The sequence below is a fragment of the Theropithecus gelada genome, chromosome 5, assembly GCF_003255815.1.
Source record: "Theropithecus gelada isolate Dixy chromosome 5, Tgel_1.0, whole genome shotgun sequence".
Lineage (NCBI taxonomy): Eukaryota > Metazoa > Chordata > Mammalia > Primates > Cercopithecidae > Theropithecus > Theropithecus gelada.
In genome coordinates, this window is record NC_037672.1 from 54,035,869 (window position 1) to 54,062,294 (window position 26,426).

At 36.0% G+C, this 26,426-nt stretch overlaps 1 protein-coding gene and 1 pseudogene across 1 annotated transcript; one reads left to right on the forward strand and one right to left on the reverse strand.

Annotated features, from left to right (window-relative positions):
- Positions 1–2,229: 2,229 nt before the first annotated feature.
- Positions 2,230–14,781, reverse strand: IBSP (integrin binding sialoprotein). Its single transcript, XM_025385939.1, has 7 exons — positions 14,700–14,781; positions 11,936–12,003; positions 11,793–11,843; positions 11,620–11,697; positions 8,148–8,210; positions 3,913–4,071; positions 2,230–3,306 (listed from the first exon to the last, which is right to left on the reverse strand). The coding sequence occupies exons 2-7, from the start codon at positions 11,987–11,989 to the stop codon at positions 2,755–2,757; spliced, it is 957 nt and encodes a 318-aa protein (XP_025241724.1). The 5' UTR covers positions 11,990–12,003; positions 14,700–14,781; the 3' UTR covers positions 2,230–2,754.
- A 9,905-nt stretch (positions 14,782–24,686) lies between these two features.
- Positions 24,687–25,142, forward strand: LOC112624302 (annotated as a pseudogene).
- The last annotated feature ends 1,284 nt before the right edge of the window (positions 25,143–26,426 follow it).

The window sequence follows — 26,426 nt, forward strand, 5'->3', positions numbered from 1 at the left end:
CTAATTAAGCTTAAGAACTTTTGCACGACAAAAGGAACAGTCAGCAGAGCAAACAGATAAGCCACAAAGTGGGAGAAAATCTTCACAATCTATACATCTGACAAAGAACTAATATCCAGAATCTACAATGAACTCAAACAAATCAGTAAGAAAAAAAATCCTATCAAAAAGTGAGCTAAGGACATGAATAGACAATTCTCAAAAGAAGATATACAAATGGCTAAAAAATATGTAAAAATGCTCAACATCATTAATGATCAGGGAAATGCAAATCAAAACCACAACGCCATACTACCTTACTCCTGCAAGAATGCCCAAATCAAAAAATCAAAAAACAAAACAAAAAAAACAGTAGATGTTGGCACGTATGTGGTGAACATGGAATGCTTCTACACTGCTGGTGGTAATGTAAACTACTACAGCCGCTATGGAAAACAGTGTGGAGATTCCTTGAAGAACTAAAAGTAGAGCTGCCATTTGATCCAGCAATCCCACTACTAGATACCTACCCAGAGGAAAATAAGTCATTATTTGAACACACATATATTTATTGCATATTTGAACACATTTGTATTTATAGCAGCACAATTCACAATTGCAAAGTGGAACCAACCCAAATGTCCAGCAATCAATGAGTGGATAAAGAAACTGTGGTGTGTATGTGTATATATATATATATATATATATATATATATATATATATATGTATGATGGAATACTACGCAGCCATAAAGGAATGAATTAACAGCATTTGCAGTGACCTGGATGAGATCGGAGACTATTATTCTAAGTGGAATAACTCAGGATTGGAAAACCAAATATCGTATGTTCTCACTGATATGTGGGAGCTAAGCTATGAGGATGCAAAGGCATAAGAATGATACAATGGACTTTGGGGACTTGGTGGGAAGAGTGGAAGGGGGCGAGGGAAAGACTACAAATACGGTGCAGTGTATACTGCTCGGGTGATAGGCGCACCAAAATCTCACAAATCACCATGTAACCGAATACCACCCATACCCTCACAACTCATGGGAAAAAATATGTATTTATTTAAAACCAAATATTTTAAAATTTTTGGTTTGAATATTTGAGAAACAAATTTTAGAATGAAGATATAATAAGAAAAAAGTTACGAAAAATGAATGTCATGATGCATGGAAAGTCTCACAACTGGTAGCTAATAGACTAAAATTACACCAAAGACAGCATTCTTCATTTTCATATGCTCAATGTGTGAACATTCTCTGGCTCTGTAGATGTTCAAAACATCTTTTCAGTTAATAAATTAAAAGGTGAATGCATTTTTGTTCTTGCTTCTTCTATCTACTTTCCTTCTTTACTCCCATTTTAAATTTATTTCAGGTTTATATCAAGGTGTGACTTGCTGTTAAGTCTTTATATATCAGCCCTTCTTTGTGTGTATGTGTTGTGTAAGAGTTTTTTTCTACCTCATTCCACCTCTTGCCCAGCTAAAATTAAGCCAAGTAGAAGTAGGATTGCTAGATAAACAAAGCACTCAGTTAAAGTTGAGTATCAGGGCTGGGCATGGTGGCTCACACCTGTAATCCCAGCACTTTGGGAGGCCGAGGTGGATGGATCACTTGAGGTCAGGAGTTCAAGACCAGCCTGGCCAATGTGGTGAAACCCTGTCTCTACCCAAAATACAAAAATTTAGCCAGGTGTGGTGGTGCATGCCTGTAATCCTTGGTACTCGGGAGGCTTAGGTAGGAGAATGGCTTGAACCCAGGAGGCAGAGGTTGTGGTGAGCCAAGATGGTGCCACTGCACTCCAGCCTGGGTGATAGAGTGAGACTCTGTCTCAAAAAATAATTATATAATAAAGTTGAGTATTAGATAGGTAGTGACTCATTTATTTAGTATAAGTATGTCCAAACTACTTCACAAAGGCCAAATATTGCATGGGGTATACTTACACTAAAAATTATTCATTGTTATCTGAAATTCAAGTTTAATAGGCATCCTATGTATTTGTTATATCTGGCAACCGTAATAAGAGCCATTCATTCCCCTGATGTATATGGCTAACCCTGCCCACAAGCATGGCAAAGTCTTAGTTATGTTGATTTAGCCAAAAGAAAATGTTTACAGCTCCTCTTAGTTTTAAACCATAGTGGAAATAAGCTTTTCTCCTTTAGTGAAATAGTCTTCCATTTGTTTCACCTTTTTCCGTTCTGAATCTCTCACTTCTTTTCTTAATTATAACACATTTGAAGGATTGCATTTTTATTTGTGATAAAACTCATAGATTAGAATATACATACAGGTCACATAAAAATACATGAGGATGACAAACCTAATATACAGTGTTGCATAGGTAGTGCGATTAAGAAACTACACATTTATTGTATACAGTGTCATTGTCAATGAAATTCTTTTTAGAAGCACTTCTTGTACAAAGAGTATGTTTTCGCAGTTAGCAATAGTACAGGCATGTTGAAAACTACTATTCATAGAGCTACAACCTCAAACCATTCAATGGAATTTGATCTTATGAGCTGGTGTACTGCTTGATAGATGGCCCTGATTTACAATGATCTTTCCATAACATGCCAGAAAGAAAAGAGACAAGAAGCCTATTACTTTGCAGAAGCAATTACAGAAAATTTGGAACGGTAATACCATTCCTCATTATAATATGCACATTTGTTATATTGCACCTTCCTGAGTTGAACTTTGAAAATGGTAGCCGGATGCAAAGCCAGAAGGGATGAATTCATCCCAAGCTGGAGCTTCACTGCTGGTGGTAGTAATTCTGACCATCATAGCTGTCGTAGCCTTGCCCTTTAAAGTAGCTGTACTCATCCTCGTAGGCTCGGTAATTGTCCCCACGAGGTTCCCCGTTTTCACTTTCATAGACTTCATATCCATTGTCGTATTCATTGGCGCCCGTGTATTCGTACTCCCCCTCGTATTCGACGGTGGTGGTTTTCCCAAAAGGTGGGGAGGTGGTTCTATAGACTGGTGGTGGGGTTGTAGGTTCAAACCCACCATTTGGAGAGGTTGTTGTCTTAGAGCTGCCCTTGCCCTGCCCTCCGGTTGCTGTGGTGCCTTCTGCACTGGCTCCAGTGACACTTTCTTCTTCCCCTTCTTCTTCTCCGTTGTCTCCGCCGCTGCTGCCGTTGCCGTTTTCTGCCTCTGTGCTGTTGGTACTGGTGCCGTTTATGCCTTGTTCGTTTTCATCCACTTCTGCTTCGCTTTCTTCGTTTTCATTTTCTTCCTCTTCCTCCTCTTCTTCTTCATCACTTTCCTCCTTTTTTGTAGCTTTGTTTGTTACATCCCCAGCCTGTAAGGAAACGTTTGAAAGAACCCAAATCTAGCTGTGAAAAATGTAAAATTTAAGGCCATCACTCATTCAACACAATATTCTATACTGACAGCCTTGTTCTGGGCGTCTTATTTGAATTAAGACCAATTTAATTTACAAAATGATTGGGGGCTTTAAAACTTCAGGATAAATCCCTTTGTCATGGGTTTTGATGGGGAAAGTGTGCCATTATTTATAGAAAATGCCTTTCCTGGGGGAGATTCTTCCTATCGTTTTGCTACTCACTTTCTCTGTCTTGGAATTCTCTTCCCTGGAATGTCATGGTATCTCTCAGGACCTTTTATCCATGCCTAGATGTGTGTTCTTAGTCTTCCATTATAATGTAAAAGTCAGTGTAATAACATGGGAGGAGAACTTGTCTGGCAGAAGATCTTTTCTTATTTGTAAATAGGAAAAGTGTATCTGCTCTCACTTTTTTAATGAGTTAATAAAGACAGTGTAAAATATTATGTGTATAGTGTTAGGATACCCTTAGACTCCAGTAAAAATGTTTTAAAAAGATTGAATATTACCATTATTATTAATGGTAATAATTTCATTTTGGAGGAATAATTCCACTGTTACCTTCTTGGGAAGCTGGATTGCAGCTAACCCTGTATACCATGTGCCAGGTGTGGCGTCCTCTCCATAGCCCAGTGTTGTAGCAGAAAGTGTAGTGTTCTCAGCCTCAGAGTCTTCATCTTCATTTGATTCTTCATTGTTTTCTCCTTCATTTGAAGTCTCCTGTTAGAAATATTCATAGTAACAAAAATTATTTTACCTGGAAGATAGTTCAAGATTTGTTGGAGCTGTGACTCATTTGTTGGAGGTTTATTATTTGGAAAAACTTTGTATCCCTCAGCTGGCTGATCACTCAAAGCCTGCCTTCGCTTATGCCATTTGCACTTCTCACCTCTAAGAGCTCAACTCCAAGTTATTTAATCCTCCTTACTCCACACTATATTATGTTTTAGATATTTCTGCTTTGTATTTTGTCAATTAAAAAATATTTGTGTTTCAGGCATTTGACACATCATTTTTTTCTGTACAAAGAAGAAACTAAACACTCCAAGAAATTCTTAGTGATATATTATTGCATGAAGATTTTGTATGTTTGTTTGTTTGTTTGTTTTTTACAGAGTCTTGCTCTGTTGCCAGGCTGGAGTGCAATGGTGCAATCTTGGCTCACTGCAACCTCTGCCTCCTGGGTTCAAACGATTCTCCTCTCTCAGCCGCCTGAGTAGCTGGGACTACAGGTGCATGCCACCACACCCAGCTAATTTTTGTATTTTTAGTAGAAACAGGGTTTCACCATGTTGGCCAGGATGGTCTCGATCTCTTGACCTCATGATCTGCCCACCTTGACTTCCCAAAGTGCTGGGATTACAGGCATGAGCCGCTGCACCCAGTCTGCATGAAGTGTTTTAAAAAATTAATACTCTTCAAATGAATGTCTATTGTAATCTTTAATATTTCATCTTTTGCCTTTATTTTGTGTTGTGAGGCAATTGTTTTTTAATTGAGTTGATCTCAGTGCAATTCGTAGCTAATATTAAAAGTCAGGGTTTCCTATATATAGGATTTATTTAAACAAATACTTGAAAATTGAATTCATTTCAACACATTTTAAGAGATTGTGATAACTTTTAAAGTCTAAAACAAACAAACAAATAAATATTTAGCCTGCCTATTATTAAAACAAAGTTGAATTCATTTCAACACATTTTAAGAGATTGTGATAACTTTTAAAGTTTAAAACAAACAAACAAATAAATATTTAGCCTACCTATTGTTAAAACAAAGTGACTGAAGCACCACATGTTTGTTTCATCAAATTTGTAAATTTCACTATTTCAGTGAAGGGTTGCAGTACTACCAGAGTATACCCCAAACAATCTCCAAGTTAATTGTGTCAAATATCCCCAAAACACTGTGCTGTTTGTTTATTGTTTTATGTTTATGCTTTATTCCAACAGAGCTTTCAGAGGTAGAAGGAGAAATTAATGCTAGCATCCTTAGAAAGTTCCCCAGAGTAGAATACACTATTTGCAGTTGAAAAATCTGATTGGGTTATATGACTCGTACGAGGTCAAATAGACAGCAGTTTATTGGTGGCAGGGTCACCACTAAAGGCCCAATATCCCAACTTTTACATTTTCTCTTACAACACCTTTTCTTTTCCCAGATACTTTATTTAAGGATGTTCCACGGCACATAAGTTAAATAGGAAAATAGGTCAATCTGTTGATGGATATGAGGCTTCACAAATTTTATTGGATAGAAAAATAGCACTAATTTGGGCTTACAAAGATATTATCAACTCACTAGACTGGCTAACAAGACTGAAAGAAGCAAGTGTTGGTGAGAATGAGGAGCAACCGGAACCCTCATACACTGATGGTGAGAGTTTACCTGAGTACGTCTGTTTTGGAAAGCTGGTTGCCATGTAAGGTTGAATATATGCCTTAGTAGATTTTGACTCTGAAATTTCACTTTGGGTGAAATGGCCTCCAGAAATGACTATATATATGTTCACCAGAAGAAGTTCTAGAAAGTTCATAGCAGCACTTTGTAATCACCCAAACTTGGAAACTACTCAACTGCCCATCAACAGAAGAATAACACATTTTGGTACATTCACATAATGAAATACTGACAATGAGAATAAATGACCTACAACTACAGAACAACATGGATGAATCTCTAAATTTGAGAGTGAAGAAGTGACACACAAAGAGTAAATGAAGTATGATCCTATATTTGTAATATACAAAACAGGCCAAAGTAATCTAATAGTGGTTGTCTTTTGTGGGAGTTTGTTAATGAATGGAATGGAACACAAGGCATGCACTGCTTTTTGATATGAGTGCTAGTTTCACTTATGTGTTCAATTTCTGAAATTTCAATGAGGTGTATAATTAGGATAATTTTATTATGTATATTTCAATAAAAGTTTCTTTTATGAGACTAAATAGTTTAGGAGTGGAAAAAGAAAATGTGTGATCACCAAATAGAAAATATGCCTAAGTATTCTCCTCATACTACTTTTAATGAACGAAGTTTGTTGCATTTATTCCTCTGAAGTTTCAAAACCAAACCACCAGATATTTACTGGGCAACATATATGTATAAGAAATTATGCTAGACAGCGTGAGGAGATATAAAACTGGGTAGCATGGCTCTTCCCCAAAGCAGGGATTTTAACCTATGGTCATGAGGTGTCTGCAGATACATTCTGGGGAGACCTTAAATGTTCAGAGATCCTTGGCAAAATTTTGTGTGTACTTGATTTCATCAGAACCCCCAAAGAAGTCCTAGTCTTCCTCAATCCTCAACCACCACAACAATGAATGAAGAGCCACTCCCAAAAGATATGCAATCTAGTTGGGAAATGTAGTTGACAAGGCAAATTTACAATCACTGTACAGCAAATAGCTATAACTAAATGGATAACCCTAGCCTAGTTCTTGTGTAAGATTGCTATGTGGAACTCCAGGAGAAATTTTGTGGGATTTAGTGGGTGGCATTTTTCCTGGTACTGGCTTAACATTCTTGTAAGGCCTTCCTTCAAGCTGTTAGTATAAATTATGATACGGGAAATGTTGCTTTTATAGTTAAAAATAAACCAAACTAATGATTTGCCACCTTTCAAGTTCCCACGCCATTTTGTTTTCAAGATAGCTGTTAATACATGATCCATTTTTGATTATCATTGTCTGTTCATAAATAGCACCTGAGAATACTTGAATTTAAAAGGTTCCCAAACCAGTGGATAGCTATAATTGACTATGTGGGAAGATGCATCCTAATTGGTATGTTTCCTTAGGTGAGAATGTCAGTTATAAACATGGTAGCACAATTTCCAAGACATGTAGATGAATCTTAGCCCTGGACTACACTAATCTGTAAAACTATATGGGAAGATATTTATACACCTATGAATTTTATTATTACCCAAAAAGACGTATGATTTTTGTTTTGTTTTGTTTTGTTTTTTCTGCGACAGAGTCTTAATCTGTTGCACAGACTGGAGTGCAGTGACAGGATCTCGGCTCACCGCAACTTCCACCTTCCAGGTTCAAGCGATTCTCGTGTCTCAGCTTCCCGAGTGACTGGAATTACAGGTGCATGCCACCACACCTGGCTAATTTTTGTATGCTTAGTAGAGACGGTGTTTCACCATGTTGGCCAGGCTGGTCTCAAACTCCTGACCTCAAGGGATCCGCCCACCTTGGCCTCTCAAAGTGTTGGGATTACAGGTGTGAGCCACCACACCAAGCCTGAAATTTTTATTAAAAAGAATAACCCTACTTTGTGGGTTACGAAAGGTTGATGAATCACAATAATATTGTAGAGGATATAAACTAGTTTTTACATATTACCCTCTTGGTAAATTAAATTTTAAAGTTCAGTCCTTAAAACAAGTCTTGCACTGAGTTTAGGATTATTATTCATTTGTCTTCTAATATCATGTTCTATCCACCTAAATAGAAGTAATGCTATCTGTTGCTTTTTTTCAGATTTTATACTACTTCCATTGCTTTTTATCAGATTTTATACTACTTCTACTTAAAAGGGAGACATTTTTGGTTTTGAGCACCATTTGTAAGTAAGTTCAACCCCAAACTGCAATAGTGTTTTAAACAGGTCATGTTAGTGGATTCTAATCTAAATAAAATTCTGCTTATCCAAAATAGGATATTGTGGGCAGTTAGTAAAGTGACAATGGCTATTTGCTGAGTCCAGACTGCAATAGACTAGTTTCCTATTTGTTTTTTGTGCTGTATGCTTTATTATGAAAAGACTGTAGAATTCCTTACCTCTTCTTCCTCCTCCTCTTCTGAACTATCATCTCCATTTTCTTCAGATGAGTCACTACTGCCCTAAAAATATATATACATGTATGTATACACTTATCTGTGTACAAATATATTCAACAGCAATTTAAATTTCCTGCTAATTGAATCACAATAAAATACACACAAATATTTACTCAATCTAATTAGTATTACCATCTTGATTGATTTGTTTACTAAGAACAGACTGCATACTGATGTGTGAAAGATAGATTAGACAGATTAGACATGCAAAATGAAGTTAGAGAAAAATAGGCATTTTACTATGATCAAGATACGAATTGGATGTCCCATTTGTCAACTTCCAAACATTGACAATATATTGAAACATTTTGTATGTAAAAACTAGGGCAATGAATCACAGAATTGTTTAACTTTGAGAGAACAAGTGGATTATCTGGTCCAATTTTAAAATTTTATGGAGAATGAATCAGCAGCCTAAAAATGTTGTGACTTCTCCAGCAGGTTCAAGGCAGACCTTGGGCTAAGATATAGTTAACATTTTAAAATTTTATTTATAAAACATAAAAGAAATCATTTAGCTTACTATAAAATGAAAGTTGCTATAGATGATTCTCTTACATAGTGAGCTCTCCTGTTGAATTTAAATTAGCATTTAATTTAACAAAATTTAATTTGCATATAATTTTTAGTGTCTTTAAATTTAATTAAAGTCAGTTACTAAAATGAGGTTAATTTATACATGTGAAGTAAAAGTCTTATGATAGAAAAAATTTATTCATTTAATTATTTAGGAGGTTGTATAGAGCAACATCCCTCTAACAAGTTCAGTGTTGAATGAGAAGAAATTAAGATTTTGTATATAAAAATATAATTATAAACTAATGAGTTTTGCTACTTGTTGAAAGGAAATGAAAATTCCAACCTAAGATTCTATCATTTCCTTCCCTGCAATTTTTAGCTTTGATTCTGATGACCCAGTTAAGTGTCTTGCATTTAGAAAATATATCTGCAGAAGGATCTCTGACTTCTAGGTTAGAAATCAGATGTGAGACAACATTCATGTCCAGGTCCTGTGGGACTGTCCCTGCTGGCTCATTCTTCAGATGGCCACATCATCCACCCAAGGAAAGGGAATGCTTGTCACCTCAAGCCAGGAATAACCTCAGATGGAAAAGAGAATAATTAAACCTGTTCTTCCAGTGCCATGACCTCAACAGTTGTGCCTTCCTCTAGGGTGAATAGAGTAGAGTATTATATTTGAACTGTTTCTGTTTGTTAGTTAACTTAATTATAGAGGACAGTATATTTATGCAATCAGAACTGTTTCTCTCAGTGGGGGGATTTCAATCACTTTACATGCTCCTTCACCTCTGTCTTTCTCCCTAGCTCAACCACATCACTCTTTGATTAGTGTCTGCAGTGAGAACACTTTAAAAGTTGCATGAAATGCCTTGAATCTTTGGCATTTTTTCCCTATCTTTCATTTATGCCTTATTACCAATTTGTTACTAAGTCCAATTGATTATCCAAGAAGTCTTTCATCTGTCTACACAGATAGATGAGAGTTCTTAAACGGAGGACAATTCTGAAAACCCACAACTCTTGTATCATAGCTGAGATGAGTCTGATAAAAGAAATATAAGATTAAGTTCTTGCCTTCTATGAGTTCACACACTAATAAAATATCATTTGAATCACAAAAAGACAGTTTTCTCAATTAAGAAGGTTAGGATGTTAAATTTACTTACACTTTCATTTCTATAGTCTAGCAGATACATAAACTATAGTAGATAGCTTGCTGATAACTTTGCTATCCAAATAACATATTTCATTGTAACTTGGTAGTTTAGAAATATTGTATATAAATGCAGATTTGTTTGACGAAAACATGAATTTCGAAGCCAATACAGCTCAATGTATTTTGGGGTGACAACTTGGGCACTAAATACCTAACAACACGCTTAAAGAAAATCAAATTTTGTAAAGTAGAATTATGGGTCATGAATACTAGGTCAGACAGTTGGATTGGGAGATATATTTTATATAATTTTATTTAAAAACAACCATCTTACAAATTCTACATTAGTTGAGATGGGCCTATCTGCATATAATTTGTGAAAAAATTTGTATATTAAAGATCTCCTTGATCTACAAACCTCAGGTCTATCAATATTGAGAACTGTAATGCCTCCAAATATTGCTTCACTATGGACATTTTAATTGGCCCATACATACATATCTGTAAAAATATCCAGATGGGAATGAATATCTCTATGTACCTAATATTTCAGAAAAGTTTAGGAGCTAGTCAGAGACTTGAATTTATTATCATTTCCATTTAGTTTAAAAAAGAGAACGAAGCAAACTTTCAAATGAGCACTGTTTATTTATGGGCCTGAGGTGAACCAAAGAAGGGAATACAATTCTGAAAACCCACAACTCTTGTTTCATTCATGCTCATATTTTTGTGGCCACACAAATTCCCCATAATTATGCTGGTTCTAGAAATACTTTAAAATGATCATTTCCTATCATTGTAGGGGTTAGAGATGGATTAGCCCAGCATATGGTAAGATGCAATGCCAAGCCACTGTGCTGAGGCATCGTTTTCAGCATCCTGACTGCTTTTGGTGTCTCAAGAGTCCTGGGTCAAGTGGTGCATAATTGGTGTCCTGAACCCAAACTGTATAGTACTAAAAACAGTGCAATCCTAGTTTGTTGTATATTTAAAATCAACACCACACCCTCTGGTTTTCAAAGGCACCCTTCACAGGTAACCCAGCAAAACTGGAAACTCTTATTTTTAGTTTTAGTTATTTTCCTTTTTGTTTACAAATTTAAGGGATGGTTTGTTTTTCTCACAAGCTTTTTTTCATGCACGTCATGAATTTCTCTTTTTCCTCTGCAGTTTTACCATTATAATTATGCTCCAGTGTATGACATATTGCTCTAGTGACCCACACAGGTTAAGGTAAAGCAAATCTTCAGAAATTACCAATGATTATCAAGGTTTTTAAAAAATAATGACCTCTGATGTTTATGAAGTCAAATTTTCCCCTACCAATTAGAGGACTTGGCAGTGCCACATGTAAACAGCTGTCTGACAGTTTTGAATCAGCTGTAATAGGACAGCCAGTGACCTTATCACTGATGGAATTGGTCAACAACTGATAAAACCATCCACTTTTGTCTGTGAGTTAGCAAAAACACCGGAGCTCGATGTGCTACAGTCTTTGTTTTTATTATATCATTCTAGACTGTACCCAAATGACCCAAATGATTTTACTCTGTGTATATGTCTGCTTTAAAAGAGAACTTAGAAAATAAACCTTATTTCCTTAAAAACAAACTTCTTATAGTAAGCAGTCTTTACTGAATTTCAGTGAGAGTTGAATTTAGGTGTTTTATAAATTTGATCTCCTTTAAATTATAATAGAAATTAAACTGAAGAAAAATGAATTTCCGTATTTACCTGAACAGGAAATCGTTTTAAAGGAGGATAAAAGTAGGCATGCTTGTAAAGATAATACCGTGGCCTGTACTTAAAGACCTGCAAAAACAAAATAAATGATATATTCATGTTTAATATACAATAAATATACAGCAAGTATAATCAGGCCAAGGAAGTATGCTAAAATTAATTACCCCATTTTCTTCAGAATCCTCTATTTTGACTCTTCGATGCAAATTTTTCATCTGTTTTAAAGAACATTTAATTGTGACATAATTTTTCTTTTATATAAAAGACAAAACTGAAAATAACTGTAGGTTTTTGATAAAGAACTTACTGAGAAAGCACAGGCCATTCCCAAAATGCTGAGCAAAATTAAAGCAGTCTTCATTTTGGTGATTGCTTCTGGAATTAATGAAGTGGTAAGGTTAATAAAATATTAAAACTAAGTGCATAACTTTTTTGCTCATACTTAAAGATGAAGTATTTAATTTGTTTTCATTTCTGTGTAACTATCACTTTGACTAATTAAAACTAAATTATAGCTTTTATTTTCAAACTCTTCCTTCCACTTAAGTAACACAGAACTGACTTAACCTATCCATTTATATAATCATGAGTTCCGTACTTGGTTTTAACCTATGTTCTGTGATTTGTCAATGGAAGACCTTTTCATTACTGCAAGAGATTTTGAATACTTAGGGTACTTCACACTGGTGTAACAGCCCTCTTAATATTGACATGGGAGTGTCAGCTAAGTGAATTGAATTGTTAGTGTAGTTGTGTGCCCTGTTTGTTTGTTTACAATTAAAACTTCGATCAGGTGTGGTAGCTCATGCCTCTAAAACCAGTACTTTGGGAGGCCAAGGTGGGCAGATCATTTGAGTCCAAGAGTTTGAGACCAGCCTGGGCAACATGGTGAAACTTGTTCTCTACAAAGAGTGCAAAACTTAGCTTGGCATGGTAGTGCACACCTGTAGGCCTAGCTACTAGAGAGGCTGAGCCTGGGAGGCCAAGGTTGCAGTGAGCTGTGTTCATACCACTGTACTGTACTCCACCCTGGGCAACAGAGTGAGATCCTGTCTCAAAAACAAAACAAAAAAGCAAAAATCACCGATACCCTATAGGCAATTTCCAGCTTCTGTATAGGTTTTGGGCTAAAAATTTATTTGTAAAATGGATAGTATGAGCTATTTTTCTCTGAATATCTTGGAATAATGGTGTGTGTGTGTGTGTGTATGTGTGTGGTGTGTGTGTATGGGTGAGTGGATAAGACACACAGAGAGAGAGGCAGAGAGGATCCAAAATACATGAAATACCACACTGATAGCATGTAGCACCCAACAGCCACTCCCCTGAGGATGCTTCCGTGAGAAGAGTTCTTCAGAGTTTCGCCTTGCGGTATCATGGGCAGATTTCCTCAAATTAAATTGCCCTCCAGCTCCATTTAAGTTTTCCATCTGCTAGTGTGTGAGACTGTACTGGGATGGATTAGGAGCTCTCCAGGGTTAGGGTGACAGACATGGATGAAAATTTCAATTCTATGAAACAATTGAAGATGCAGCTCTCAAAGTGGGAATAGGGCCTGAATAATCTTGGGGCTTGGAGCCATGCAAAGAGCCTCAGTTCCACATAAATTCCTCATGAGTAAAAGGAGATAGTCAAATGCTATCCTATTTTAATTTTATTCTATTTAATAAACTTGTATTTAAAATTATATCATAATAGAGGTTGGGCAAGGTTAGCTGAAAGCCTACTAACACTCAGCCATTTACATTTACATACACATTTAATTGTTAGCACCTTCTCATACATAGTCACAGCGCTGGCAATATTTTGGAAGCAAAACGTAGTGGTGATGGCAATTTCCCATGAATACATTTCAAAAAGTAATATTTAAAATGTGCAAAACAATGTCATATATTGAACTCTGCTGGTAAATTTTGTGTTGTGTCATCATCAGCCAAGATTTATTGCATCCTTATTGAGTATCTGACACTAAGTCCTGGAGGTACTGTCTTGGGTCCTAAGTCACACTCTTTTTGTGTGGCAGAGTGTCTTTGGGTTTTGGTGCCCATACAGTTTCTCACAGTCCTATCTTAGTAAAAGTCCTTGTTGGCCACATGGAAATAAACAGGCTTTGCTCCTGAAGGAGCCCATCTTTTTAGGCAGCACTGATTGCTATTGGGGTGGTCTAAATAATGCTTTGAACTTTGCAGCTGTGACCAAGCCCATCAGCAAAACAGAAAGATTATTGCTTTGCCACTTTATGAAAAGGGTCGGAATATTTATAATATTTTAAAGAGCTAAAAACTTAAATACATAGAATTATAGAAACAGTTTTGATTGCATAAATTTCCCATAACAAACTATAAAAATAACCAGATGAAAAGATGGCAGAAATAATAATAATGATACAAAGAACCAAGCAGTTCATGTAGGCAGAATTGGTTGCCTATATAAATCTAATTTTATTTACTTTGTGAGTGACAAAAAAGCAAAGACCTCTATAGTGACCACTACTAACCCAGACAGCAATTCAAACATTCTTAAAGGAGAGTTTTGAGGATTTAATTTCAAGTTTTATTGGGAAGAGTATGATAAATACCAACAGTATTTATTTCTGTAGTTAGTACAATGTATTTTCTGTTCTGACTTTAGAGCTATAGGAAACATTAAAACCTAATGTTTAATACGTTGAAAAGACAACATAAATACTTGAAGTACAGACTAGGTATAGTTTGTAGAGAAATATGCATATATCTAGGCAGATTTGCAAATGCAAAATAGTATTTCAATTAGGTTATCTTGAATGCATCAGAATGAGAAAACAGTCAAGCTATGACGTGCAGAGAACGAAAGTAAGAAGCATAATGTAGTTTATGTGCATAATATTAAGAACTTGTTTACGTGCTGAGGTTAACAAGTTTAGCCTTTTGGAAAGAATTTAAAATTTGAAGTGCCAATTTAATGATAAATAATTATTAAACCATGTACAATGCAATAACATCATTTAAATGAAAAATTCAAAGCCGAGTTCAGAGATGTAAACTGTGGAGTGTCTCATTTTATGATAATGAAGTTGTTCTATTAAATCTTACCCTCTGGCAGTCCTGGAGTGAGGAAGCAGGCTCACGGCAGTGAGTGGCACAGATTGAGTATTTCCTCTGCTCTCTCACTCACCCATTCACTTGCTCTTGCTGGCTATAAACTCTTCTTTGCCTTCCAACAGCCAATCACTGTCACGACCAAGGTGATGTCAGAACGTGGATTCTCACCAGAAAACCCCCAAACTTCAACACTTTTTCAAGACACAGGCTCAGTTGAATAAACATGAAACGTGGTTCTAGAGCCAAGAGGTTTGCATTGTGGAATTTAATTGAAGGTTTAGAGGAAGATGAATAGTTTGGGTTCCGAATATATATAATAATATACTGGATTTGAATTAAAATAAATAGCAAAGGATTTAACCTTTTAAAATTTTCATAATTATGCAAGTTTTCACTATGTTGAAAGAAAGGAAAGCTTACTGTCATTAGATATAATTTTACATTAGTTTAGCTAAAAAAAGAAAGAAAAACTAAGTAGTAAGGGAAAGGAGTGGATGAACAATCAATATTTTAATATCAACTATTCTATGTTTCGTCCTGAAATATACTTTAGTGACTCATAAATTAAAGTTGATATGATTAAGTCAGTCAGACTTTGTAAGATATAGTTGCTAAAACATGATGCTGAATATAAAAGTTATAACTTTTGAGAATCATACCACTGAGAGGCAGATTTTATATTTTGTTTTGTAAATTAAACCTCTGTATATTGTCCATTTATGTGGCCCTTCCTGTCATGCATGTGAGGTCAGCTCATATTTTTTCTTGGGCTTCTATATACCTCTTTTCTATTCATTTTCATATTTAATTTTTTCCTATGAGTATAACAAAATGACTAGAGCTGGCAGGAGTGATCCATTGTTTTTGAAATGATTCATGAAAATCAACCCCACAAGGAATGAATTGATAAACTAAAGTACTCGTTTTTTAATTTACAAAGGGAAATCTAGCTTAATAGTTTGCATATTCTCCTAGTCCAGTCATTTTATTCTTCCTCCAGTTGCGAAGTCTGCTTGAGAAATCAAAAATTAATGAATATCATTTTTAGTTGTGTGCCAATCACCCAATTAGATTCTTTGAATAAGTCATCTTTTGTTTCATAAAAGTTACTTGGAAAATACAAACTCATAAAAAGAGAAGTTGGATACATTCTTTCAATTTAATTCAACCCATCAATTTAGTTTAATTTACCAAACCTTGAATTATAGAGCTTTTCACTGAGCCATACTATGATATAGGATATGAGAAGAAAAACAAAAAAATATGGTTTCTGTCTAAAAATTTCACAGTTGTGCAAGGCAGATAGACATATAGCCATGGGATACAGTAAGCTTGAATTATACAGCTTTTCACTTAGCCATATCATGATATAGGATATGAGAAGAAAAACAAAAATATATGGCTTCTATCTAAAAATTTAACAGTTGCTCAAGGCAGATAGACATATAGCCATGGGATACAGTAACCTAAGTATCTACAAGGTTCCGAGGTGCTGTGGAATGAGAGAGGTTTACTACTAATTGGCAAAAGAGCAGTGGAACTGGGCCCTTACACAAAGTAGGAATTTGCTAGCTTGTCAAGAAGGAGAGGTTGTCAAGAAGGAAGAGAGAAACATTCTTAGGAATGTGTTCAAAGGTTATAAAGACATATGAAACCACATAACAACACCATCCTGTATTTACTGAGCAAGGGCTCACATACAGGTTCTTCACCTGCACTATTTCACTCATTCTTCATACACATAGAAAACAATTATTTGAGATTATTCCCATTACAGAGGTGAGGTATATAAGACACAATGCTGGTAAGTATGCCTTGTATTGCACAACTAGTAAATGGGGAAATTCAAGGATCAAAGTCAAGTATGTCTAATTTTAGAGCCCATACTTTTAATCACTACATATTCCTGCTGGCAGATCCAGAAAACTTCAATAACTCAATAGGTTGGAATATTGTGAGTGAAAATAGTGACACATGAGGTTGGTCAGCTAGGCAAAGCCAGATGACGGAGGGACCTGTCTGTCACACTAAGGAGTATGAACTCCATCATGAAAACCAAGAAAAATAACATATTCAGATTTTCAGTTGGAAAAATCTTTTGTTAACAAGGCAGCAGTGACTGAAGAAGACAAGAGTGTTATGGAGAAGGGCAGCTCCTCTAATTGTAGTGGTCCAATAAATCAGCAATAAAGTCTGAAATAATGCAGTGACAGTGGGAATGGTGAGGAGGGAACAAACGAGAGTGATAGATAACAGTCAGTAGGACTTAGTAGAAGTAAGAGAGGTGGAGAAGCCTAGGATGACTTCTGGATTTCTGGCTTGAATAATTTTGTGAGTGGTGCAACCATGTTTTATGATGTCTTATGTAATGCCTAATAGACCACCTGCTACATTCTAGTGACTTAGCAAGGTTTTTTTGATAGTGACATGATATAATGAAAGAGGTATAGACTGAGACTCAAAAGTCTGAGGTTTAAATCTTGACTCTCCCACTAACTTGATTCTACCTCTTAACCATTCTGAGACTTCAATTTAAACCATCTTTAAAAAGTAAGGGACTTTTCACCAAAAAGAAGAAACCAATCATTATGTGTGCCTTCACACTCATGGAGTATTCTGACCAAATAAATGAACTTGAATCTGATCAGGCCTCTATATCTACCAGGTTAGAGGAAATGCAAGAATAGAAGAACATGTAAAATAAGACCATTGAGATGCATTCAGGAAAATCCAGAACATGGGCAGCTTTATTAGATGCATTACCTCATTTCTTCAATGAAACAGAAGCAAAAATAAAATGAAGGAAAGGGAAACTCAAATTATAAAAACTTTAGAGACATCTCTAAAGAAATTATGAAAGAATTGGAAAAATGTTGAATGCTGATCAGCATTTTATAGTATTAAGAAATTATTGTTATTATTAAGGAATTATATTAGTATTAAGTAATTAAATAAGTATATAGTTAAGTATATATTAGTATTAAGGAATAGTATCATCACACCTGCAACTGGTGCGATTATATTATTATTATTATTATTTGGCTTAAAAGAATTCTTGTTTTTCAGAGATAAAATAGTTATCTGAGGGTGGAGAAATGATTAAACAAGATTGGCCATAAATTGATAATTGTCAAATTGTTGATAAATTAACAGTAATTCATGATATTTACCTCCACTTTTGTATATGTTTGAAATGATCTATAAATAGTTGTTTAAGGAAATGATAGAACTATTATAGGTGACCTCTAAGACTGTTTCAATTTATAATATACTGTGATGCCTTATTTTCAATACAGCATTAACCCTAACAAACCTTTTCCAACAGTCCTCTAGCTACTAAATTGATTAGATTTATTCATGTATGCTCATTAAAGCATTTTTTCCCTAAGGAATAGTACTACAGGAAAAGAATCACAGATCCTTACTAACTTTGCTATTTCTATAATCAGGACTGTCCCAACAACAGTTTTTACTGCAGTTCTCATGATCATAACATTCTTCTTCATTTAAATAGGTTATAAACTTATTCCCTTAGATGGTACGTGAGCATAGGTTCATCTCCCTGGCCCGCCATGACCAGCTGCTCTGTAAGATGAATACATTCTGGCAAAACCCCACACTCACTGTAATGTACCTGCCACATACAGGATCAGTTGTCAAATCTTATTAATACCACTTTCATGTTTCCTTTGGAATCCAACCTTCTCCCTTCTTTCTTGTCAGTTCTGTCTTTGTTCAAGTTCTCATTACTACTTTCCAGGCTACAGTAGTAATATTGTAATCCCAGGCACCTTGCCTATTTCCCCTTATAATCAATTCTATGGCTATAGGATTTGGAATCAAATATTAAAATCTTAGTGCTGTCTTTTGTTAGCTTTTATTTTTTAAATTTTCAAACTTTTTCAAATTTTATTTTATCTTGGAAAGAACACTTAACATGAGATCTACTGCCTTAAATTTTTAAGTGTACAATACAATACTGGTCAGTATAGGCGCAATATTATACAGCAGATCTCAAGAACTTAAGCATTTCGCATAAGTGAGAATTTATGCCTATTGATTAGCAACTTCTCATTTTCCTCTTCCACTAGCTCTGGACAACCACCATTTCACTCTTTGATTCCATGAGTTTGACCATGTTAAATATCTCATACAAATAGAATTGTGCCATGTTTGTTCTTCTGATTGGCTTATTTCACTTAGCATAATGTCCGCAAGGTTCATCCATGTTGCCTCATATTTCAGACTTTCCCTCTTTTTTAAGGTTGAATAATATTCCATTTACATATATACCACATTTTCCTTATCCATTTATTCACTGATGGACATTTAGGTTGTCTCCACATCTAGCTATTGTGAATAGTGCTGCAATAAACATGGGGTGATAGTATCTCTTTGAGATTGGATTCAAATTCCTTTGAGTAAGTACCCAGAAGTAGGGTTGCTGTATCATATACAGACAATCCCCAAATTACAATGGTTTATGACTTTTTTGACAAAAGTAGAGTGAAAGTGATACACATTCAATAGAAATCATACTTTGAGTACCCACACAGCCCTTCTGTTTTTCACTTTCAGTACAGCATTCAATAAATTACATGAGATACTCAACACTTTATTATAAAATAGTCTGTATGTTAGATGATTTTGCCTAACTATAGGTTAATGTAAGTGTCCTGAGCACATTTAAGGTAAGCTAGGCCAAGCTATGATGTTCAGTATTGAATGCATTTTTGACTTAATGATATTTTCAACTTCCAATGGGTTTATCAGGATGAACCCCATCATAAGTTGAGGAACATCTGTAGTTCTATTTTTAATTTTTTGAGGAAACTTTATACTATTTTCCACAGCAGCTGCAACATTTTGACTTCCCACCAACAATGTACAAGGATTCCAGTTTCTCCACATCCTTGCCAACACTTGTACTTTTTGTTTTTATAATGGCCATCCTAACAGGTATGAGGTGCTATCTCACTGTGGTTTTTATTTGCAATTTCCTGATGGTAAGTGACACTGAGTATCTTTTTATGCATGTTGACCAAATGTATGTCTTATTTGGAGAAATGTCTATTTAAGTCTTCAGCCAATTTTTAGTTGATTTATTAGGTTTTTAAAATTGATTTGTAGGAATTTAAAAATATATTTTGGAAATTAACCACTTATTAGATACCTGGTTTGCAAATAGTTTCTCCCATTTCATAGGCTGCCTTTTTGCTAGCTTTTAAAGACTTTGGGCAAAACTCCCTCAATCTAAAAACATCTAGACCCTACTCCCTTTCCAAACTCATTTAGTCTCTCTTGCTTGCTAGAATACATTTCAAGATGCCTTATATAAGACTCATGAATAGCCAAGACTAAAAAAGGAAATAAATACTTTTCAAATATATTTCTCACGTAAAGTCTCTTTGCAGCTCTGATTTGAAAGCTTAAGAAGCTAGAAATTTTTGGATTCTAGCTTAGAATGACATAATTTTTATGTCAAAATTTTATATGACAAAATTTTTCTATCAGAAAAATGTTAAAATATTGGCTATGCCAATATTATATTTATTTCTAAACTCTCTGCTATTTCTTTCATATTCTCTACATCCAGCTTGCTCTCTGAAACCAAAAGGTAATGTCTAGTTTGGGCACCAACCCTCACCTTTACGGTATTCTGCTGAGCTGTCTGGCCATAACCATAATTACTCTTTAATCCTCCATCACTAGACCCTTCGATAGGCAGTCCAAGAACATTTCATGGCCCTTTAACTCTCCTAATTTCCAGTATACATTCTGCCTTCCATCCAGCCTTATCTGCTCAAACTTTGCCTAGTTTTTCCATCACTAAGCATTTAGGTCTAGGACTTTATATAATCAGTTAACTGCTGTTGTTTATTGAGGGCTTGTAAGTCTGAGTGGTGAGGGATATACGAGACAGGTTTCATCCTGGGAACTTAAAATAATCAAAGCTCTACCTCTTGTCTTTTTCCCAGGCAGCCCCTGTTTACGTGAAGGTCAAATAGTGCTCTTCCTAACCCCACCCAATTTCCCAGAAAAACTTTCATGTATTCCATAAGCCAGAAATAACAAATACCAAACTTGTACCTACTATAGATGCTTATTTAAGACCATCATGTTCTCTTACTATAATATTGTGTCCTTATGTGGTGGTGGTGGTGGTGATGGATGTGTGTGTCCATGTCATCTGTTTTTTATTGTGATTTGCTGAAGGGCAAGGATTGCGTCTGTTTAAATTGCTTTATGTGGAGTCAGGGAAACCACATCTATGGTTATTTACATGAGACTAGAAGTTCTCATAGAATTCGACATCAGGTGAATTAGTAAGATGTCTCAATTGAGTCCTTGCCCTTTCTAAAAGAGAGGTCGAAGTTTAACACACAACACTATTTGCAGATGATAGATCTGAGGGCAGAGTACTTGTAGACTCTTCTCTGTGATGTGATTCATGTAGCCAAAGGAAAGCTCTTGCATTCATTTCTCTCTTTCCCAATCTTCATTATTCAAGATTTAGGAATCTTGAATAAGCAAATGAAGGTTAAATCTTGCTGGATTTATCTATAGCCTTCCCAGGCAACTTTCTCTCCCAACTGTATTATCGATTTCTCCCTATTGGCTGTTTTTCATTGGCACTTAATTTTCAAGTCTCTTCCATAAAACAAAGAAACAAAGATGCCCTCTTGCTCGTACACATTTACACCTAGTTTCTCATAGATCGCTTGCTTTCTTTTCACAGCCAAGCTTCTAGAAACTTGCCAACATTTGATGACTTAATTTTTTCACCATCTACTCACTCCTCAACCTACTGCAATATCACCTTTGCCTCCACAACTCTGGAAACAGGTACCAATAACTTCTTGTTAATCAGTGAGTTCTTGCTTGTTGACTAGAATGGACACTTTTCAGTCACTTTCCTACATGGTTTATATGGCAGTTCACACCACCAACTATTTCATCTTCTTTCAAAAGCTCTACCTTTCCACCATACCCATGGTACTGCACAGTCTGATTTTCCTCCTCCCTCCCTTCCTGCTACTTCTCAGGTGCTCCTGTGTGCTGTTCTTTCTCTCTTTGTCTTCTGATGTTCACATTCTCAGGGCTCTGTCCTCGTCCATTTCCTCTTCTCATTCTGCAGTCTCTTTGGATGACTCCTCTCATTCTCGTGGCTTCAGTGACACATCTGCTACTTTAATACAGATTTTCCTCCTTTGCTTCAGGGTCATATATCAAACTTATATAAAAATCTGTATATATAAATATATAAAAATCTATATATAAATATTATATATAATATTATATAGAGAAATTGTACTATATAAATTATATATAATTTTTATAATTTATATATGTATAATTTATAAATAAATAAATATATTAAAATAATGTATAATATATAATATATAAATATATATATATAAATCTCCACTTGGGAGTTCCAAAATTATCTCAAATTCCCAACTACCTTTTTTCCTGTATTCTTTGTCCATTTGGTCAAGCTAGAAGTATGGTTGTTATCCTAATCACCTACCTGTTCCTTAACCCTACCTGCTCAATGTAGGCCTGTCCATTCCTATCAACTCTACACCCCTCAAATCTTACTACTATCTATATCACTACTGCTATTATCTTATTTGAGGCCACTATTGCTTCATCTGAGTTAATATAAGAATCTCTTTATTGTCTTTCTTTCAAGCTATTTTTCACACTGTGGCCAAAGCAAACTTTCTAAAATACCACTAACATATTTTAAATTTCTGCTTAAAGTCTTCCATGACTGGGATACACTCAGGATACAATATCAGCTTCTCAGAATTTCCTAGAAATCCCTTCATGATCTGGCTCTTACATATGATTCCAGGCCCACCCCTTTTACATCTGTCCCTCACAGTAAGCTCAGTCATTTAAAAACATTTCACTTCCTTCTTCGCACCTCGCATCTTTTTCTCAGGGTCTCTGCACATTCTACCTTTGTCTGTCCAACTCTGGTCGGTCCTTCAGGACTCAGTTCTGAAGTCACATCCTGCAGGAAGCCTGCCCTGATTCCCATCTCAACCATGGCTGGGTCTACCTCTCCATTTGTTTCTATAGGACTCCTTTGGTGGTGCCAAACCTTCTCAGCTGTGGCTTGGTCGCCTCTCTCTCATGCCCTCTAGATTATGAATTGCTCAGAATAGGAACAATCTTTTATCTGTCATTATATCTCCAGCCAATGTGCCTGAAGTATCTCCACACAGTGCCTGAAGTAGGGTATATATTCAATAAACATTCTTGAAATAATGCCTAACAAAGAATGAATAGAAGACCATCTATTCCAGTGTTTCTTAACCTTTTTTTTTTCATTATTGTTCTGCTAAAGAGCAAAATTTAATTTAATTTAAAGTCTCTTTATGGACAGAAATTAAATACCAAGGAGTGGACAACTCCTGTGCGGATGAGTTGGTGGAGCTCAGCAGAGCCCAGAGCACCAGGGGTGCATTATTTTTCTTAAAGACCTCAAAAGTCTTGCCAAGAGCTAGTAGAGTAGACAGAGGCACTGAAAGCCTTAACTTTATGGCAGGCTTTGGCCAGTGAACAAAAACTATTCTGAAGGTAGACACATGTGCTTTGAAATTGTTATCATCCTAGTATCATAAGAAAAAAATAGCAAATTTAAGTTATTTTTATTGTGCTCTGATTTGCTATTCATTTGGTATTTCTGTACAAATTCATTATTATTGTTTCTAGATTTTTGTATGACATGATGATAAACAATGAAATTTGCTTATAGTCTCAAAAAAAGGAATAAGATTTTGTTGGATAGGGTTGAGCTTTGGAGGGCTATAAACCATTGTAATAGCTAAGATATTTTTGTACTCTTAAGAAACATTCCCCAATGGGACAATATTATTTTCTTTGAGAATGAAGGTCTATCAGTATTGCTTTTTGCTCTGAGAGATTGAATAAGAAGCTCGTAGCTCATCTGTAGGAACAGTATTGATAGCCATTATAGAATGTGTTTTCTGAATAGGTTTGTGGCCAATGAAATTAAAGACCTATTTAAAAATGTGTAAAAATTTTCTAAATCTCTCTTTCCTGCCAGATTTATCCTCAAGGTATCTTAGTCAGTTTAGACTGCAATAGCAGAATTCCATAGACTGGGTGATTTAAACCACACACATTTATTTCTCAGAGTTCTGGAAGCTGGGAAATCTGAGATTAAGGAGATGGACGATCTGTGTCTGGTGAGGGCCCTCCTCCTGGTTCGCAAGTGGCTGCCTTCTTCCTGTGTCCTCACATGGTGAGAAATGGATCTCTTCTCTCTTCCTACTTTTATGAGGGCATTAATCCCATCATGAGGGCCCCATCCCATGACCTAACCTAATTCTAATTAACTCCCAAAGACTCCACCTCCAAATACCATTGCATTGGAGATTAGGGTTTCAACATGTGGATGTGATGGGGGAGGGGGACACAACATTCAGTCCAGAGCAAGGGGCTCACTCTCATTTGATTCAAACTGAACCTCTTAACAAAATAGGATAAATGACTCTAAATCAACTGAAAAGAGAAATGTTATTTTACTCATACACAATATTCATCTAAACAAGCTACAAGCTTTCTACCTAAAATTAACCTTCAGGGAGGAGAGATTTGCCTTCAAGTTCTGTCACATCTTATGGGGTACTTGTTGACTTCCTTTATATTGAACAATTCGATAGTTTAGGCCAAACTCTAGATTCTTGTCTGTTGGTTTATCTCTTTCAACCACTGTACAAGCATAAGCGGTAGTGTCTCTTGTTTTTCACACTCTTTAGTAAATGGTGTACCTAAAATTGCCAAAACGAAAGGCTAATCAAATACATCTGTGATTTCACCAATGATAAATGTGGCATTAAATTTTTTTTCGGCTTTTCGTCTTCAGCTCTCCTTCTTCTCAGAAACCCCTGGGTTCTTAGATTTTTGCGCATCCAGACGCTGAGCCACCCCGCACCGAGGATGCTACTTGGAAGCCGAAGCCGCACCTCCCATATGGCCCCTCTGACCAGCTGGACACCTCAGATGAGAACTGCACACAGGCCAGCAGCAGCTCTACCGCCAGCAGCAGCACCCTCTCTGCAGTTGGCTCTCCTGCTGCTGCGCCCCGGCTGCAGGTCCGATGCCCAGATGGCAACCCTGGCAGTTGGCGTGGCTGTGGGCTCTGCTGTGGGACACACACTAGAGGCTTCCATGGAGGAAGTAATGCTGAGCCTGCAAGGCCCAACATCACTTATCAGGAGCCTCAGGGAACCCAGCCCGCACAGGGGCAGGCTTACTTACATGAGACTAAAGCCGTTTTTGGGATATGCGCAGAACCTGAGTGACATAAATCTCTGTAAGAGTTTCGATGAGGTGCTGAAACAGTGCAGACTTGCAAATAAATTGGCCAAAGAAATGGAAAATTGGCTGTTATGACCAAGTAAGTTTAGTATAAAAATATAATTGATAGTGGAGATATAAAGAGTAAAACCATCAGTTAAACCCCTTCTGTGTCATTCATAGCTTCCTTGCTCCAGAACTGAAATGGAAGAATGTGTTCTTACTTTGTAGAATTTCATTAAGATGGGGTGTACTTTGGGGCTGGGCAAATGTTTGTGTGGCCTCCTTCTACCAGCTATTATGATTTTATTCTTTGTGAGTTAATTAGAATAAAGTGATTTTCTTCCAAAAATTTTTTTCCTGGAAACATCTCGTCATAATAATCAGAGCATGTGCATTCTCAAAGTGTTTAATATGTTCATCAAACTCCTTCACACTATTTTTGTTGTTGTTGTTGTTTGAGATGAATTCTCACTCTGTCACCCAGGCTGGAATGCAATGGCATGATCTCGGCTCACTGCAACCTCCGCCTCCCGGGTTCAAGCAATTCTCCCACCTTAGCCTCCCGAGTAGCTGGGACTACAGGCGCATGCCACCACACCTGGCTAATTTTTTGTATTTTTTTAGTAAAGATGGGGTTTCACCATGTTGGCCAGATTGGTCTCAAACTCCTGACCTCAAGTGATTCACCTACCTCGGCCTTCCAAAGTGCTGGGATTACAGGCGTGAGTCACTGTGCCTGGCCTCACTAACTATGAAGTTAAAGAAGCAGTGCTTCAGAGTTAGATGATTTCCAGTCTTACTTCTCATTCATTTATTCACTCAATACATATTTATCGAGTCTACCATGTGTCATTACACACTTTATTCTGGGCTCTGGGAATATAATAGTGACAAAATTCCTTCATATATTTTAGTAGGGAGACAGATGATACACACAATAAATAAGCAATTATATAATGCTTAGAGTGTGATAGAGTAATAAGTGAAAAGTTAAAAAAAAGGTTGATGAAATGATGGAGGAGGGTGTTCAAAATCATCTACATTTGCCTTCAAATGAATCTAAATTGCGGTAAACTCATTTGATTTCTTAAGCTTCTGTTTGAATCCCCTCCCTCCTAATAGGGAATTATTCTCTTTCTAGTGGAATATTTTAGTTATTTTTAAATATGATTAATTTTAAGCATTGAACAAAAAAATTGAAATATGTATATTCTTGAAAATTTCTAGACACAAGTTGGCCAAGAAACTTTTGGAGTAATCTTACTGAGAAAATGGACATTGCTATTTATTCAAGGACATAGAACAAGTAACAAAAGTAAGTGTATTGGCATGCTTAGACATACCAGCCTTCCAGTAAACATTGTGAATTTCTTCCCC